Raw genomic sequence first — 17,677 nt, 5'->3', positions numbered from 1 at the left:
GCATCCTTACCCACGCCCTCCAAGTGCCCTGCGGCCAGCCCGAACCCTCCTCCTTGAAGCTGGCCCCGCCCTCAGGGTTTGCCTGAAGGCTACTGCTCTGGAGATCTGGAGTTGGGAGAGGTCTGGAGTTGGGTCCCGGAGGTAAGTGACTGTGTGCAGGGTTTCCCCAGCCAAAAGTGCGGCAGGGAAGGTTGCGCTGCACTCCCTATCGAAGTTCGTTTTGGGTGTTGGTTTTTCTGTTTCGGGGTTTCTTTCAGTCCGTGTGGATTTTGGTCCCCACAGCTCCCAAACTGCAGGCCCTTGGAGTTGGAACCGAGCGCCTTCGGAGCCTTAGGAGATGGACAGATGCCTGCCTGCTTGGTGCCTGACCTTTCCTCCTGACCCCGTGTTCTTTAATTTCTGAGTCATGACCCTGGTTGGCTTTCTTATTAGAAGCATTGATCTTGCCCTCAAGACCCGCGGGCCCTCCTGGAGCTCAGTTCCTCAGCCTTGGTGAGAGATCACCAAAGCGCCCTGTTTCGGGCGGGACCGCAGCGGGAGACATAGGACTGGCGGCCAGGGAGGTTTCTCTTATCTGGCTAGAGACCTGTCATCCCTGGGTCTCCAGAGGCGACGCAGGCTGAAATGATGGCAGAGTTGGGATGTGGCCAGACTGGGCCGCTGGGTCGGTGGGGAACTGAGCACTGGAGATGAAGCAAGGGTCTCCCCAAAGGGTTCGCACTGGTGCGGAGCTCCTGGTCGGAATCCCAACCCGGAGCGAGCCCCTTGGCTCTGCCTAGAGCCGCCGCCTGCCCCTAGCCCTTGCTGGATGGTTCTGGCTCTGGACCATCCTGAATGAGGAAAGGTTCAGAGCCTCAACTGACTCTGGAGGAACGTTTTTGTTGGCCTGAGAATTAGAAGCAAAGGGGAATTGAAACACGTTTTGCAGGAGCCGGGTTGGGGGGGCCAGTGTGGACAGCAGGTGTTGGAGGCCAGCAGTCTTTGATCAGGATAGTTTGGAGCGCCGAGGAAAAGGCGACCCGAACCCACATCCTGCAGTCGGGCGGGATTGTGGCAGATTTTCGTTTAAGATTTTTAAGATTTGTGTTTAGTATTTTTTGCTTTGTTTTCCTAGGATAAACTTGGTGGGATCGAACTGGGAAGTTTATTCGCTAACTTAGGGGCTGACAGGGGTGGGAGAAACCAGACAGGTAAACCACCTGGGACTCTTGCACTCAGCCGCTTCGATTTTCAGGAGATCTGCGGAACTCAGCCTGCGATGGCTATACCGCCGCCGAGTGAGACCGAGTCCCAGGACAAGGTACACTACCCGCTCCAGAGTACTCCCCGGCACCTGGCTGCTTACTACACCCCTTTCCCGGGCTACCGCCACTACAGGAACCTGGCCACCAGCGAGGAGGACTTCCGGCCTCTGGGGCAGTTAGAGGCTGCAGAGTCTGCATCCCAAGCGATGGCCCCTTTCAACCCCTTCGGGGTGGCACCTCCCTTGCCCAGCCCTGGTCTGGTTGTACAAAGTGAGCGGCTCTATAATCTACCCTGGTACAAGCTGTCGCCGTGGTACCCAATTCCTCACCTCCTTCCGGAGTTCTCAGGATTTCTGAGCAGCCCTGAGTACACGCGTGGCAGCCCCAGCAACCAAGATTTGGCCCTTATTGGCGACCGAAAGAGCCAGTGGTGGGGACCGGAAAATTTACTTCCGCAGACTCAGGCGGTTTCTTCCCTGCTACCTGATGGACTGAAGACCTCCCAGTTAATATCGGTCCCTCAAACCTTGGACCAAGAGAGGAAGCTACCTCTTCGCCCTTTCCACTTCACAGAGGAGGAACTGCGTTTTGTTCTATATGGGGCCACTCCCAGCCTGGAGCACCCAACCCGCCTGCACCATGCAATTTCAGGCATCTTGGTCCCCACAGACAGTTCTGGTAGAGGAAATTTATATTTGGAATTTGGGTTGGATGGAACAGGTGGGGACCACCTTGTTAGGAAGAGCATTTCAAAGTGGATCTCAGAATAGGGTGTAGGCAGAGCCTCCTGCCGCCTAGGCTCACTTCTCGGGCCCTCCAGGCTTAACTGCATAATTCCTAAGATTGGTTTTAGTGAATGCTGGGGATTTAGGAGAGAAATGGTCCACCCAATTCCCTGGAGGTGGGGTGGGATGGGGGTGGCTGGTGGTGCAGAGCCTCAAGCCATTCACACCTGGTCACTGCTTGGCCATCCTCCTTGACCTAGCATTGTCTTTGATTGTCAAGTTTGCAAAATGGAGTTAAAACTTTGCCTAAAGGGTGTCTTTTTCTGAGTCTCAAGTGAGCAATTGTGTACAAAAAGCCTGTGTGAAAGAGCAAGAAAAACTGTAAAGCATAGGTAAACATCAAACTCTGAGCGACCCTTAGGGGATAAGGAGGAAACCCTTCCTCAGAGAAGCGACTCATAGTTCATTTATTTTTACTGAAAAATAATTTAACACTGTCTTTTTCTAGGATCCAATCATTTTCTTCAAAATCTAGATAAAGACTCCCTTCAGCTTCCAGAAGGTGGGCTGCACTCCTCACTTGGATTTATTTCCCAGAACTCATGCTGAGTTACTCTGCTCACCCTCTCTTCCTCCCTTGCCTTGGATTTTCCTAGGTCTCTGCCTCTTGCAGACAGCATTCGGTGAAGTCCAGCACTTTGGTGTGTTCTGCAGCAGTTTCATTGCCAAAGGAATGAGGTTTGGACCCTTTCAAGGCAAAGTGGTCAACACCAGCGAAGTCAAGACCCATAGGGACAATTCTCGGATGTGGGAGGTAAATAAGATTCTGGTGGGTCTGCTGAAGAAGGGGAGGGTGGTTTGAGGTTGGGGGAGATCCTGAAAGGTCTTTGCCTTCTGCTGAGAGGGACAGATTTTGACTCCAGCAGGATGATCCCTCCTGGTGGAATCTGAAGTCATTTAAATCTGCAGATTGGCCACTGGATGTACATTTCAAGAATTACTATACTATAGCATATTTGCAGACAAAACCAAATGCTTTGAATACTGTAGCATGCTGAAAGTATGCTATTGAAGGGAAAAATAAATTTTAAACTTTGCTCTTTCTTATAAAATTGGCCAAGGATTTAAGGAAATGACATTCTTCTAGTTTGTGACAGTACAGACTGGTGAGATAGCAAGCTTTAATTTACAGAGGAAACCTGTTATCAGAATGTACCACATAATTTAAAATATTTTACATATCTTGACACCAAACTTCTAAGAATATAGGTTAGGAAGATAATCTGAAATTCAAGCAATATGGAAGACTATAATCTGAAAACATGACGTTATTTAATATAAAACATGAGAGTCACTGAAGTTGCTGTGCCACAGTGGAGCATTAAATGGCAACTCCATCCATATACCTGTATGTCAAGCAGAAGTTAAATTATCAGTGACCTTTAAATGCTGAGGTTAAATGTAACCTATCTGCTTGCCTTACCTTTGGTTATTGAATTAGCATGCTAGCCATAGAAACTCACATGTTAAGAAAGTGATAAAAACATGAACTTTCTAAAAGTATGTTGTGGGGCTGGAGAGATGGCTTAGTGGTTAAGAACACTGGCTGTTCTTACAGAAGACCTGGATTTTGTTCCCAGCACCCACACAGCAGCTAACTACTCTCTGTAACTCCAGTTCCAGGGTATCTGATGCCCTCTTCTGTCCTTTGTGGGCACTGCATGACATGGGTGCACTTAACATACATATAGGCAATACATGTATACACATAAAATAACTAAGGCTGGGCTTGGCACATACCTTTAATCCCAGCACTTGAAAGGCAGAGGCAGGCAGATCTCTGTGAGTTGAAGCCAGCCTGATCTACATAGCAAGTTCCAGGCCAGCTGGGGCTACAGGGAAACCCTGTCTCAAAAAGATCAAAATAAAAATAAAATATTTAAAAGTATGTTGCATAATCTATAAATATATCTTTAGGTTACTAAGTAGGTGCTGGGAATGTAGGTCAGTTGGCAGAGTTCTTGCCCAGCATGCCTGAATCACTTGTTCCACATAAACTGGGCATGATGGCACATACCTGTACTCCAGTAGTAGAGGCAAGAAGATCAGAAGTTCAAGGTCATCGTTAGCTATACAAGCAAGTTCAAAACCAGCCTGGGCTACATAGGACCCTATCTCAAAACGGGGAGGGGTTTATTAAGTTTAAGTGGGTTTATATTATATGCTAGTTGTGACTGTACAGAAATCTGATTTATAAAAAGACGTTCTGGAGACTGGAGAGATGGCTCAGTGGTTAAGAACTGACTGCTTTTGCAGAAGACTGGGGTTCAAATCCCAGCACCCATATCACGGCTAACAATGGTCCATAACTCCAGTTCGATGGATCCGATGCCTTCTTCTGTCCTCCATAGGCACTGCACAGCGTAAGTGCATGCGTAACACTCATACACATGAAATTGAATTAAAAGTATTCCTTAGGTTCAAGTAAGAAATTTGGGTTATAATTTTTTATTTTCATTTTACAGATCAGGCAAAAAGAAAAGTGCAAATCAAAAGCTCATTCCCAGTTGGGGGTGGTAGTGCATACTTGTAATCCTTGAGCTCAGGAAGTTCAGGCAGTTTGAGGCCAGCCTCAGCTACATAACAAGGTCCTGTCTCAAAACACACACAAAAAACAAATTTCGTTTCATTTAGATATTTGAAGATGGTCACCTGAGCCACTTTATAGATGGAAAAGCTTCTGGGAACTGGATGTCCTATGTCAACTGTGCACGCTTTCCCAAGGAGCAAAACCTGGTTGCTGTACAGTGTCAAGGCCAGATATTTTATGAGAGCTGCAAAGAGGTCTACCCAAACCAAGAGCTCCTCGTGTGGTATGGAAGCTGCTATGAGAAGTTTTTGGACATTCCCATGAGCCTCCAGGTCACCGAGCAAGGCAAGCAGCTGTCTGGATCCTCTGATGGTGAGTGCCTGCCTCTGCCCAGCCCGGTTGAAGTCTCCTAGTGGAAGAACTGGGCTCTTTCCATAACTGTTCCCAAGTGAAATCCAGCAGACCAAATTGAGGGTATCTCTAAGGATGGGGTGGGAGCATCACCAGCTGAAGAAATGTTTTCAGCTTTCCAAAACTTCTGTTTCTAAAGCTATTTTTTTTAACCCCTAAGTGAAAAGTAAAGTAAATGAATGCCACTATACCACAGGTTGGGCCAGTTTCTGATTTATCTTTGCTCAGGCCAACTTTCTCAAATGGTGGACTGCAGTATCTTAGTGGGATGGAAAATCAATTTAGTGATTGATTGAGACCAGCATTAAAGAAAAATTAGAATAGAAAATATTGATGAGAACCACTTAAGAAATAGTAAGCATTAAGTTTTTGCTTTAAATTGATGCATTATATGTAGGCTGGGCATCTTGTATAAACTTTTTTTTTTCACTGCTGAGACCTCTTGCATGCTAGATAAATACTCTGAGTTCTACTTTCAGACCCTAAAGGGTACTGTTTTTTAAATTTTGAGTCCCAGGCAAGTTTGAGAATGACTGAGCAAGGCTCTACTCTCACCAACCCCCTCCCTCCATTTTCTTTGAGACAGGGTCTCGCAATAGAATCCAGGCTGGCCTTGAACTGTCAACCTTCTGCCTCAGTCTCTGAAGTACTGCGATTACAAGGGAACTCTTGACTACTGAACTTTGATGTGTGTGTGTGTGTGTGTGTGTGTGTGTGTGTGAACATCTGGAGATCTTATAAAGAGATGCCAGTTTTTTGTCAAGGGTAGAGTCTGAGACTGCATCTCCCTCAGCTTCCAGGGTGTGCTGCTGGGTCTCTGGACTACAGCTGAATAGCAAGGAGATGGAGACCCAGCAACACAACTGTAGCGATAAGCTCTGGAAATCCTCAGATCATGCTAGAGCATGCTATGCAGGTGCTGTTGCCACCGAACTGATCCCCAGGCCTGCATTTTTGTTTTGTCTGAGGCAGGGTCTTATGCCACTCAGGCTAGCCTTGAATTATTCCTGATCTTTCTGCCTCCCAATTCCCAAGTGTTGGGATTATAGACGTGTAATACCATATCCAAATTTCCAATTTATTTTTAAATATCTGTCCAACTGATTTTTTTTTTTTTTGAGACAGGGTCTTCCTGTAACCCCAGCTGGCCTGGAACTTGCTATATAGACCAGGCTGGCCTTGAACTCAGAGATCCACTTGCCTCTACCTCCCGAGTGCTGGGATTAAAGGTGTTTGCAACCATGCCCAGTCTTATTTTTATTTTGTGTATATTCATGTATTACCTGCATGTATGTAAGTACATCCACATTGTGCAGTGCCCATGGAGGACAGAGAGGGCATCAGATCCCCTGGAACTGGAGTTACAGGCAGTTGTCAACTGCCATGTGGGTGCTGGGATTTGAATTCGGGTCTTCCACATAATCGGCCAGTACTCTTAATCACTGAGCCATCTCTCCCCCCAACTGATTTTATGCACACAAGAGTTTGGGAGCTACTGACCTGCTAAGCGGGACAAAAATGTAAAGAACTTGTAACTATAAGAAGACAACATTATTATGGTGTAACAAATGTCTTAAGGAGAAGGCAAAACATGCAAATTGCATTTGCCATACACTGGTGATGGTCAGAATGCCCATCTTCACTTCAGGAAAGGACTATAAACTCTGTAACCCCAACTGGTCTGGAACTCTTACAGAGATCCCCCTGCCTCTGTCTCCCGAGTGCTGGGATTAAAGGCATGTGCCGCCATGCCTGGCAGATTATAAACTCTTAAATATCTTCAGTTCCTGCATCGTGATGTGTACTGATTGAAGGGGGAAGACATTAAAACTGAATTGGGGAAAGCTGCTTAGGATGAGGTGTGAAAAAACGGATGTGAAGGGCAGAGGGAGGGAAAGACGGTGACTCAGGCTTTGGAAACAGTGAAGTCAATGGCAAGGAAACCTCTACCAGTGACGGGACAGGAAATAAGAACAGGATCTGCCAGTAGTCTGAGCTATGAGGGGAGGTCAGGAGGAGGTAGGAGAAGTCTCTTCCTACTTCTTCAGCATGTGTGGAGCATGGGAATGTAGAAAGAGATGGATGAGAGGCGAGTCAGTAGATTGTCTACACCTCCCACTTGCACCAAACCAAGAAAGTCTTTTTTGGTCATTTTCAGAAATGCCTCAACTGTTTTTGACATACAAGAAAAAAGTGAAATTAAGAGAAAGGCATGATTAATGAATGGTTCACATGATTTAATTATTCTTATCCTTTTGAGAAATTATTCAGCAATATGTAATAAAATGTCAGAACATCCATATTCTTTGATGTCTCTGTTAGAACTTTGCCATCAAGATAAAATCCAGGCAGGAGGATTATAACAAGTGTGAAGCCAGCCTGGGCTACACAGTCCCAGGCAGCCTGACCTGCAGAATCACACCCTGTCTCAAAACAAAATAAAATGGGACTGGAGAGATGACTTATTGTTAAGAACACTGGCTGCTCTTGCAGAGGACCCAGGTTTGGTTCCCAGCACCCATATGGCGGCTAACAACTGTCCACAACTCCAGTTCCAGGGTGTCAGACCTCTATGGGCACTGTACAACAAGAGTGCATACATGCAGGCAATACACTTATGTTATAAAAATAACAAAAAAAGAAAAAGTCCAGCTTGGCGGGGGGGGGGGGGGGGGGGGGGGGCACATCTATAATCCCAGAACTTGGGAGAGTGAGGCTGGAGGATTGTGAGTTCAAAGCCATTTGGGGGTATATACCAAGTTCAAAGCCAGCCTTGATTATAGTGAGAACCTGTCTCAAAGAATAAATAAATAGTCCCAAAGCATAAAGATTTACCCACATGGATTTTTGTTTTATTTGAGACAGGGTCTCCTTGTAGCCCCAGCTGGCCTGGAATTTTCTATGTAGATCAGGCTGACCTTGATCTCAGAGATTCACCTGCCTCCTCTGCCTCCCAAGTGCTGGGATTAAAGGCTTGCACCACCATATCCAGCTCATCCCCACATGGACTTTTATTATAGCACTGAGCATATGAGTGAAAAAAATGTAAATAACCAGAATACTCAATAATGGAATGTTGTTAAAGAAAATAAAGAGGGGGCTGCAAAGATGGCTCAGAGGGAAGAGTGTTTGCTGAGCAAGCACAAGAACTTGAGTTTGAATCCCCAACACCCACATAGAAAGACAAGCATGGCTTATATTTGTAATCCCAGCACTGAGGGAGGGACACAAGCATAATTCTGGAACTCTATGGTCAGCCAGCCTAGCCAACAGGGCAAGTTTGGTCAGTGAGAGACTCTGTCTCAAGGGAATAAGGTAGAGAGTGCTACAGGAAGACAGGAGGACATCCTTCTGTCTCCCACATGTGTGTAGAAGGGCACACCTATCCCCCACGTGGATGCATACACCACACGCACAAAGAAAATGATACATTAATGTGGAGTAGTGTACAGGTATTTGAGATCAAATCATAACAGCCACAGGTGATGGAGAAAACTCCTGTACTCAGTAACCTGTGCTTCAGATCTGAACTAAACATTTGATGCATATAGCATTGGCAGGTGACATGGGTTTTGAACAATGTGTGGAAGGGAACTTGTAAAAAACGATTTATTGGGAAGACTTATAGACGACTTCATGTGTTTTCTGTTACTATGAGTGTATTTTGTTTTGTTTTATTGCTGTGCTGAGGTTTAAGCCAGACCCAGGACCTGAAGCCTATCAGGCAAGTGCTCTATCACTGAATGTTTTGGGAAATGTTTTAAAAAGAAAGATCAAGCTGGGCGTGGTGATGCACGCCTTTAAACCCAGCGCTTGGGAGGCAGAGGCAGGCAGATCTCTTTGAGTTCTAGGCCAGCCTGGTCTACTGAGTAAGTTCCAGGTCATTGGGAGCTGTAGGGAGACCCTGTCTCAAAAAAAGACCAAAAAAAAAAAAAAAAAAAGATCAAATTGGGCATAGAGGTGTGTGTCTTATAGCTTTGACACTTGGGAGGTCGAGACAGGATAATTCTAGGTTCAAGTCTAGCATGGGCTACACAGGGAGATCCTGTCTCAGAAAGATTCAAGACTTCCTCTGCTTTGTCAAGAAAAGTTTTTCTCAAAGACATTTCGGTGAGGGTTGGAAGCCGTCCTCTATAAGGTCTTGGGTTGCAAAAACAGGTTCTGAACTGTTGTGAGTGGGCTATTTGAATATGCAAGAGTCCCTGTGTTTAGGGTGTTTTTGATGAGTTTACAGAATATGAAGACATTTACTATGGGAAGAATATTAACATGAACTCTATCAACTTGAGGATGGACTTGCACTGGGAAATGTCTGGGGACACTGACTTGACCAGTGGACCCTAACACCCAGGACAGAGTATATGGGTTCCGGGAGAGGGGGCTATAAAGATGATTCAGATTGAGGTATTCTGTATGAAATACAACAAAATTCAATAAAAAACAAGTTTTTAAAAATCTATCAACTTGAAGACTGAGATAGTCTTTTGAAGCACAAGCTGGCCTTTAATTCCCAATCTTCCTCCTTCACCCTCTGGAGCACCAAGCACTGAGATTAAGAAGGGCTTGGTGGCATACCTTTAATCCCAGCACTCTGAAGATATAGACAGGAAAATCTCTATGAAATAGGCCAGCCTGGTCTATGTCCTGAACATAGAGAGTTCTAGGCCAGCTGTGGCTATAGGGAAACCCTGTCTCAAAAAAAGAAAAAAAGTTAGGATTAGTGTGCACTGATCTTTGAAGACAACTCAATTATCACCAGGCTAAAGTATTTAATCAGAGCATACTGTTATCAGTATTAAGAAACCTGTGGGGGGAAAGTGATTGTGGTAGGAAAAGATGAAAGGGATAGAAGAAAATCTAGAAATCGGACTAAGATACATTTCCAAATTCAGTAGCCAGCTGAAGCTGAAGCCAGTTGGTAAAGATTTCTTCCATTTCTGCCCAAATAGTTGCTCTTAGAGTCACTGTTGAACCCTTATTCTGAATTTTGCTGTGCTTTAACACTTTCATTTGTAAAAATCCCTGACCATATCTTGGAGACCCTTTCTGCCCTAGGAGCCAGGAAGGCCAAATATTTTTAACAAATAAAAACCCTAGATGTGGGGATTGTGGACCTGTAATACCAGCACTGGAGTGGGAGGAGGCAGTGGCAGGAGGATCTCTTTGGTTCAGGCCAGCTTACGCCATATAACAAGACTCTCAAAACAAAACAAAATCCTAGCTCTGAATTAGAGTCCCCACAGCAGGGCTGTGTCTCGTCCTGGATTGGCTGCCTTCCGTGATGTCCTGGAGGTCACAAACTTCAATCTTCCTTCCTCTCCTTCCCATGGGGACAGACAGTAAGGTTCCCAGGGCTGGAATCAAGCTTTTAACTGGTCTCCCCGGAGTCCTCAAGTCCTTCTGGAGGTGGTTCTGTCCTCTCCTCAGCTCCCAACACATTCATATCTGTTTTAGGTTTCAGTTGTTTCTGTTCTGTGTCAAGGTTTTGCTATAGCCAAGGCTGACCTGGAACTCTTGACCTTTCTGCCTCTGCCTCCCAGTGCTGGGATTGTAGGTGTTAAAACTCCACTCCTTACATAGACACATGAATCTGACACCCTCGTCAGCTCTATACTCTTCCTTTCTCCTCCACTGATAAAAATAGATTTACTATTCTTTGGTTTGCCTGTCACTAAATAACTACATCTCTCCTGTAAGACTCAATACATGTTAGCATCATCACTTGTGTATTAAGGAAAATGCAAGATTTATTTTGTTAGTTGGTTGGCTGGCTGGCTCTCAGTATACAGTACAGCCTGGCCTCAAATTCTCAGCAATTCTCCTGCCCAGTATTCCAATGCTGAGATTTCCGGTCTGCTCACCGTTCCTGGCTCACCCTTATTTTTCATGTGAACATTCTAGCTCCAGAATATTGTTTCCAAATTTAAAAAAATTATTTTCTGTGTACGGGTGTTGTGCCTACATGTATAGAAATACACCCGTGTCATGCAGTGCCCTCAGAGAGCAGAAGAGGGCATCAGATTCTCGGGACGGTTGTTACCCACATGTGGGTGCTGGGATTCAAACCCGGTCTTCTGCAAGAACAGCCAGTGCTCTTAGCCACTGAGCCATCTCTCCACTCCCACCCCCCAGCTCCAGAATCTTCTGAAAATTCAGAAGTAAACTTCAGAGGAAACCACACTGTGAAGCCATCTGTAGGTGTTCTGGTGTTGGTTTTGAGCTTGTAGCTCAGGCTATTCTTTGTTTTATAAAGAAAGGGGATCAAGGATGGTTTCTTAAAACAAATTGCATGTAGACCAGGACAGCCTCAAACTCTTTATGCAGTCAAGGATGGCCTCGCACTCTTGATCCTTCTGTCCCTATCCTCTGGAGGGCTGGGATCACAGGTGTGTGTCACCACACCTGGCTTTGTTTTGTCTATAGTTTTCCTGTAAACTTAAGTTTTTCAAACCCTCAGGCTCTTACACCCCTGTGTTTGACAGAGTCTGCTGAAGGTTACAGATGTGAGCGGTGTGGAAAGGTGTTTACCTACAAATATTACCGAGATAAGCATCTCAAGTACACTCCCTGTGTGGACAGGGGAGATAGGAAATTTCCTTGCTCTCTCTGCCAACGCTCCTTTGAGAAGCGGGACCGGCTCCGGATTCACATTCTTCATGTCCATGAGAAGCACAGGCCCTACCTGGTGAGCAGTCTAGAGGTTTGATGGCCATCTTGACATTCTGCTCTCACCCCCCCATCCTCCAGCACACATGGGGAGGGCTTGTGGGTACTGGTTGGAAGACTCAATGCCTGCCACACTGGATGGAGCAGAAGTGGTAGCATGCATTGTATTAAAAGTGTTAGGGTTCATGCCCAGCACAGTGTATAGTAAGAAATCATGTTGGCCTAGGAAAGTGACAGAAGTAGGTTCTTCTGGGGTCTATGACCTCTCCAACAATGTATACTTGGCTGTGTTTACAGTACCATGCATGGATTCCTTCCTGCTGAGTGGGCCTTAAGTCCAATGAGACAGTTATTACCCACAAGATAAAAGTGCCACTATTGGGGCTGGAGAGATGCCTCAGAGTTGTTAAGAGCACTGACTGCTCTTTCAGAGGACCTGGGTTTGATTCCCAGCACCCACATGGGGGCTACGAACCATCCTTAACTCCAGTTCCAGGGGAATTCAAAGCCCTCTTCTGACATCCCGTGGCATTGCATGACATGGGTGTACTCACATATATGCAGGCAATACACTCATACACATAAGATAATATCAAAGTGCCACTATTGCACCAATATGGATAATTTGCTTATTCTTTTAAGACAGGGTCTTTCACTGAACCTGCACCTAGGCTGGTAGCCAGCAAACACCAGCAATCCTCCCGTCTCCTCCCACCACAGTCCTGGGGTTATAGATACACATGGCCTTGCCTGGCTTTTTACATAGGTGCTGGGATTGAACTCAGATCTTCATGCTTGCACCCACTGACCCATCCCAACCACAGGGTCTTTAGATTCCTTCCCTTTACAGAAGCTGGTGGAGTCGTCTCATGTTTTACCAAGACAACTGTACTACTCTTAACTCTAGTTTTCTAATCTCTACCAGGAATTCTCTCTTGAGCTCAACATCTATCATCTAAGCTGCTCACAGCTTACCCTGAAATTTTCCATGGTTTTCTATACCACTTATGTTCAGACATTGATTTTTCTTAGTTACCACTTAATTTCACCAGAAGAAAATTCAAGTGAAGTAGAACTTCAGATACTTGATTTTGGTCTCAGCTTTGGTGTTGGACGTTGAACCCCCAGTTTGAGCACATACTGAACTGGTGCAAAAACTCTGTCTTACTAGGCATGATACGTCTATTCTTAACACTTGGGAAGGCCTGAGGCAAGTTCAAGTCTTGAGCTGTAGTTTCAGGCCTAGACAGCCGAACCCAGCAGGGTTTGAGGAGCCACAGAAGTACACAGAATGAATAAGTTTCCGAGGACATTCATGTAAACCTGAGCTTACCTCCCAGAACCCATAGTTGAAGGAGAGAATCAGCTCTCTAAAGTTGTTTTGTTCTCTACATGTGTGCTATGGTATGTGCCTATACACACACACACACACACACACACACACACACACGTACACTCTAGATAGATAGATAGATAGATAGATAAAATTAAATTTAAAACATTTTCTCTCACCCACCCCTGGGAGGACATAATGCTGAGACCGCTGCTGGGGGAAAGATTAAATTTCAACTCTTTCTTTTTGCTGTAGTGTTCTATGTGTGGGAAATGCTTCTCTCAGTCTTCAAGCCTGAACAAGCATATGCGGGTCCACTCGGGAGACAGGCCGTACCAGTGTGTGTACTGTACAAAGGTAGGTGGGACATCCTTTGTCAGGGTCCATTTGGGTCCAGCATGGGGCTGCGTAGGCAAGAGCTGGAAGCACAAAATCTGATTTACAATGCATCTTGGGTAAATGTTGGTTGATTAGTCAATCTGTACAATAGTTCAAGTTTGCTGGAAGTGGTCAGATATGTCTTCCTATGGCCAAACTGGAATTTGGGGGCATATATCATGAAATAACCAGAAATTTACAAGGCTCTGATGATTGCAGACACAAACAGGGATTACAATGTATCCAAAAGAAATATTTAAGGGCTGGAGAGATGGCTCAGAGGTTTAGAGTACTTGATGTTCTTCTGCAGGACCTGAATTTAGTTCCCAACACCCACATCAGGAAACACAATCACCTGTTACTCCAGCTCCAGAAGACCTAAAGCCCTCTTCTGGTCGCTTGACATACATTCACACACACATGTACAAATAAATACAAATAACATCTTTAAAAATGCAGCTAGGCATAGTGGTACACACTTTTAGTCTCAGCACTTGGGAGGCAGAGGCAGGCAGATCTTTGTGAGTTTGAGGCCAGCCTGGTCTATATAGTGAGATCCTGGCCAGCTGGGGCTACAGAAGACCCTATCTCAAAGACAAAAAAATCTTTAAAAATGCAAGAAATATTAAAAATAAGTACATTACAAACTGGGAGCTTAAAAACTAATGTAAGAGCACAAACCTAATTTAAGGTTAAACCCTTGCCTTTGATGCCTGCCTAACTCTGCAACCTTGAACAAGTACATTAGCTTTTGTTTCTTCATGAGTAAATGGGGAGACACTGTCTTTTGAGTTACTGGGTTATAACAGTCAGTACATGTAAAGTTTATGTAACAGTGCCAGGTGTGTTGTACCCTCTGAATGTCAGCTACTGTTATTACTACTTGAATGTGTTATCATCACACTGGGAGAATGATGCTAATCAAGCACTCTAGAGAGACACTGCGAGGGTGGCATCTGATTTATGTTCCATAGAACCTCGTTACAAAAGTGAAGAGGGTTTGGGATGTGGAAATAAAGAAAATTATTTGACCAGGTTTTAAATATTTTAGTTTTTGTGTTTGTGTGTGTGTGTGTGTGTGTACACATGCATGTGAGCAACCAAAGATGTCAGATCCCTCTGGAGTTGGAGTTATAGGTAGTTGTGAGCTGCCCAACATGGATGGTAGGAATCAAACTCAGGTCCTGTGCAAGAGCAGTACATGCTCTTAACTGCTCAACTATTTCTCCAGCCCTTAACTATGTTCTAGAAATATACTAAAACACTTCCTATTTTGGCGATATACAAAGCACTGGTTTAATAGCTAATGCTACTTATATCATCCAGAACAACAAATCAGTTCAATCCTTTGTTTTTTTAACTTCTAAAATTTCATTTTACTTAGTGTGTTTAGGGCAGGGCAGTCATGCGCGATGATGCACATGTGGAGGTGAGAGGACTACCTCGAGAATAGGTTTTCTCTGTCCACCATCTGGGTCCTGGTTGTCGGGCTTGGTGCCAAGCACCAAGCACCTTCACCTGCTGAGCAATTTCACCCACCCAGTCCAGTCCTTTTGATAAAGGTTGCTGCTATTGATGGAGAATGTTCTATAGACTTAAACCCAGGCTTCAATAAAAAAAAACAAATGAGTGATGTAAGTGCCAATTACGATGAACTCCTTTGTTGAGTTGTCCAGTCCACAGAAGCTGTCTACTTTCTGTCCTCTGCAGAAGTTCACTGCCTCCAGCATACTCCGCACACACATCAGACAGCACTCTGGGGAGAAGCCCTTCAAGTGCAAGCACTGTGGTAAGCCTTTTGCATCCCATGCTGCCCATGACAGCCATGTCCGGCGTTCACACAAGGAAGATGAAAGTGGCTCCTGCAACATCTGTGGGAAAAGCTTCCTAGATCGAGAATCTTTCTATTCCCACATGAAGCTTCACAAAGATCGCTAGCACTCAAGAGCAGAGCCAAGTGAAGACCCAAAACTATGACTCTAATTTCTGCTGTGGCTGCATCTCATGAACAAATGATTGTGGTGTTGGTCTAACATCTTCTGCAGAAATGCTTTCCTAAGTGTTAACAAGAGTGGGATGCTGGTAGATTCACCTACAACAGTCAGCAAGGATGGCTTAGACTTTTCCCAAGTGTTAAGAATGGGATGCCAGTGAACTAACTATGGAAGTTCCTGTGGCTCGTGGCTCAGGGACTGGGAATAAAGTTCTAGATTTTGTGATAAAAGAAAAGAAGACCTTTCCTATTATACAATGTCCATAGTCACCCACTATTTATTCAGAACAACACAAACGTTTTCTCTTTTTTTTTTTTAAACCAGGCCTTATGTAGCCCAGACTGGCCTTGAACTTGCTCTGTAGCTGGAAATTACCTGTGCTCCTGAGCCTCCTTTCTTTGTCTCCCAAGTGCTGGGATTACAGGGGTTAGCCACCACACCCAGGCAAGTTCATCCAAGCTAGAGATTTAATAGTGTTATAACTAAGTCTTCCTGTGAGTTAATGTTCCATCTTTACTTGGATTCATTTCACTCATTCACCACATGAACAATGCTAGGTAATATGTCTATCAAACAAAATGACTTCCAGGGCCCAAAGGTTGGTAATTCATGCCACCATCTGACATTTACCAATTTGGAAAGATGTATCCATAAAGAAAGTTGAAAAAACTAAATGAACATTTATGCTGCTCTAATTTTAAACCTGATTTCTTTTTTTGGTAAATAAAGTGGATTTTTTCTTCAAGTCTTATTAGGTGACTCATGAAAAATACAGGGCTGAACAAAGGTGGGGGGTGGGGAGATAGACCTGCTAGAAAGAAAAATGTGGGAGCTGGAGAGATGCCTCAGCTCTTAAGAGCACTGGCTGTTCTTGCTGAGGACCTGGGTTTGGTTCCCAGCATCCACATGGTGACTAACCATCTGTTACTCCAATTCCAGGGGATCTAATGCCCCCTTCTGCTTGCCACAGGAATTGCACGCAGGCAATACACTCATACACATAAAATATTTTTAAAGAAAAAAAAATGTACCATGCTTTACCCAAGTATGGTGGCTCACACATGCAATCCTAGCACTCAGAAAGCTGAGGCAGGAGGATTACTTTGACTTAGGCCACCCTGGGCTACAGAGAAAGACCCCTGTCTCAAAAGCAAAAAAGTAAAAAATGTACAAGGCATCTCAAGTCTGACATGAGCGAGGAATCAACTTTCTTTAAATACTTTATTTTTTTTTATTTTCTGTATATGCGTGTATTGCCTGCATGTAGGTAAGTGCACCCATATTGTGCAATGCCCTCAGAATACAGAAGAGGCTTCGGATCCCCTGGAACTGGAGTCATGGACAGTTGTTAGCTGCCATGTGGGTGCTGGGATTTGAATCCTGGTCTTTTGCAAGAACAGCTGGTGTTCTTAACCGCTGAGCCATCTCTCCAGCCCCAGGAATCAACTTTCTAATGTCGTGGTCTCCTGTGGTGATCATGGCCCATGTGAACTGAGCATTACCCATCTAAAATAGTGTCACAACTGGGCCACTCTACAGGTGAGGACACTGAAGATGAGAGGTAAAGAAAATGGTGGGAGGTCACCTGCCTCTGAGAGGTAAAGCCAAGTCTGCCCCTGCAAAGCCCAACTCCTTAAGCAACCACTAGTTCATTTTTGAACCCTGCTAACAAAAGGACATTTCCCTATTAACTGCCTCATTCATTCTTATGCAGCCACAGACATACCAGATAGTCACATAGCAAGTCTGAGACCAGAATAAGCAAGATGGAAGAGCTCCCTGGGCAACTCTACCCACAAGGAATGTGTCCCACCACTAGCCTGGGCTCTGTTGACCACTTAGGCATTTGCGTCAGCTGTACCCATGATGCATGTCCATCAGAGTGCAGAAAATTCAATATGGAGCAGATGTCCTTGCAGGGGGCTTCCAGCTGCAGCAAAGCCTTCTGAGCAATAGATGTCTCTCAGGCGGATAGCAGTGACAGATTTTCCTCCGGGGAATCCTCTGCTGCCTTGACTAGGGTTGAGTAATTGACCCTAATGGGAATGTGCCCCCTTGTTTTAGGACTGTTTTAATTCATGTTAATTAAGTCAGGACAATGGTCTTTTGAGAAGGTCCAGGGCTCATCATGTAATTAGGCAGCTTTCCTTGACTGCAAGCTCAGAATATATTACTTGAAACGTTTTCTTACTGTGTATGGGCTTGAATGTTTTTTTAATCAGACAGTAAGGCATTGGTGGTCTTCATTTTTCACTCATTGAATAAATCAAATGAGGTATTTTGTTCTTTGAACTTGGAATAGCAGCAAAGGGAAAGGGGCTTATTTTTGTGTCCTT

General features: G+C 44.9%; 1 protein-coding gene across 1 annotated transcript; it reads left to right on the top strand.

Moving 5' to 3' along the window:
• Positions 1-1,258: 1,258 nt before the first annotated feature.
• On the top strand, positions 1,259-15,285 carry Prdm14 (PR/SET domain 14). Its single transcript, XM_008848916.1, has 7 exons — positions 1,259-1,922; positions 2,478-2,531; positions 2,626-2,783; positions 4,664-4,931; positions 11,453-11,655; positions 13,225-13,326; positions 15,058-15,285. The coding sequence occupies exons 1-7, from the start codon at positions 1,259-1,261 to the stop codon at positions 15,283-15,285; spliced, it is 1,677 nt and encodes a 558-aa protein (XP_008847138.1).
• Positions 15,286-17,677: the final 2,392 nt, after the last annotated feature.

This window comes from Nannospalax galili, unplaced genomic scaffold, assembly GCF_000622305.1.
Source record: "Nannospalax galili isolate Female #2095 unplaced genomic scaffold, S.galili_v1.0 scaffold102, whole genome shotgun sequence".
NCBI lineage: Eukaryota > Metazoa > Chordata > Mammalia > Rodentia > Spalacidae > Nannospalax > Nannospalax galili.
The sequence above is the reverse complement of the archived record's forward strand: the minus strand, read 5'-3'. Positions and strand labels throughout refer to the sequence as shown.

Bases quoted from the DNA above. Each gene is read 5' to 3' on its own strand.
- Prdm14 (XM_008848916.1), top strand. From the start codon at position 1,259: ATGGCTATACCGCCGCCGAGTGAGACCGAGTCCCAGGACAAGGTACAC. The intron at 1,923-2,477 runs GTAGAGGAAATT...GTCTTTTTCTAG, and splicing joins GGTCCCCACAGACAGTTCTG to GATCCAATCATTTTCTTCAA. The intron at 2,532-2,625 runs GTGGGCTGCACT...GGATTTTCCTAG, and splicing joins CTCCCTTCAGCTTCCAGAAG to GTCTCTGCCTCTTGCAGACA.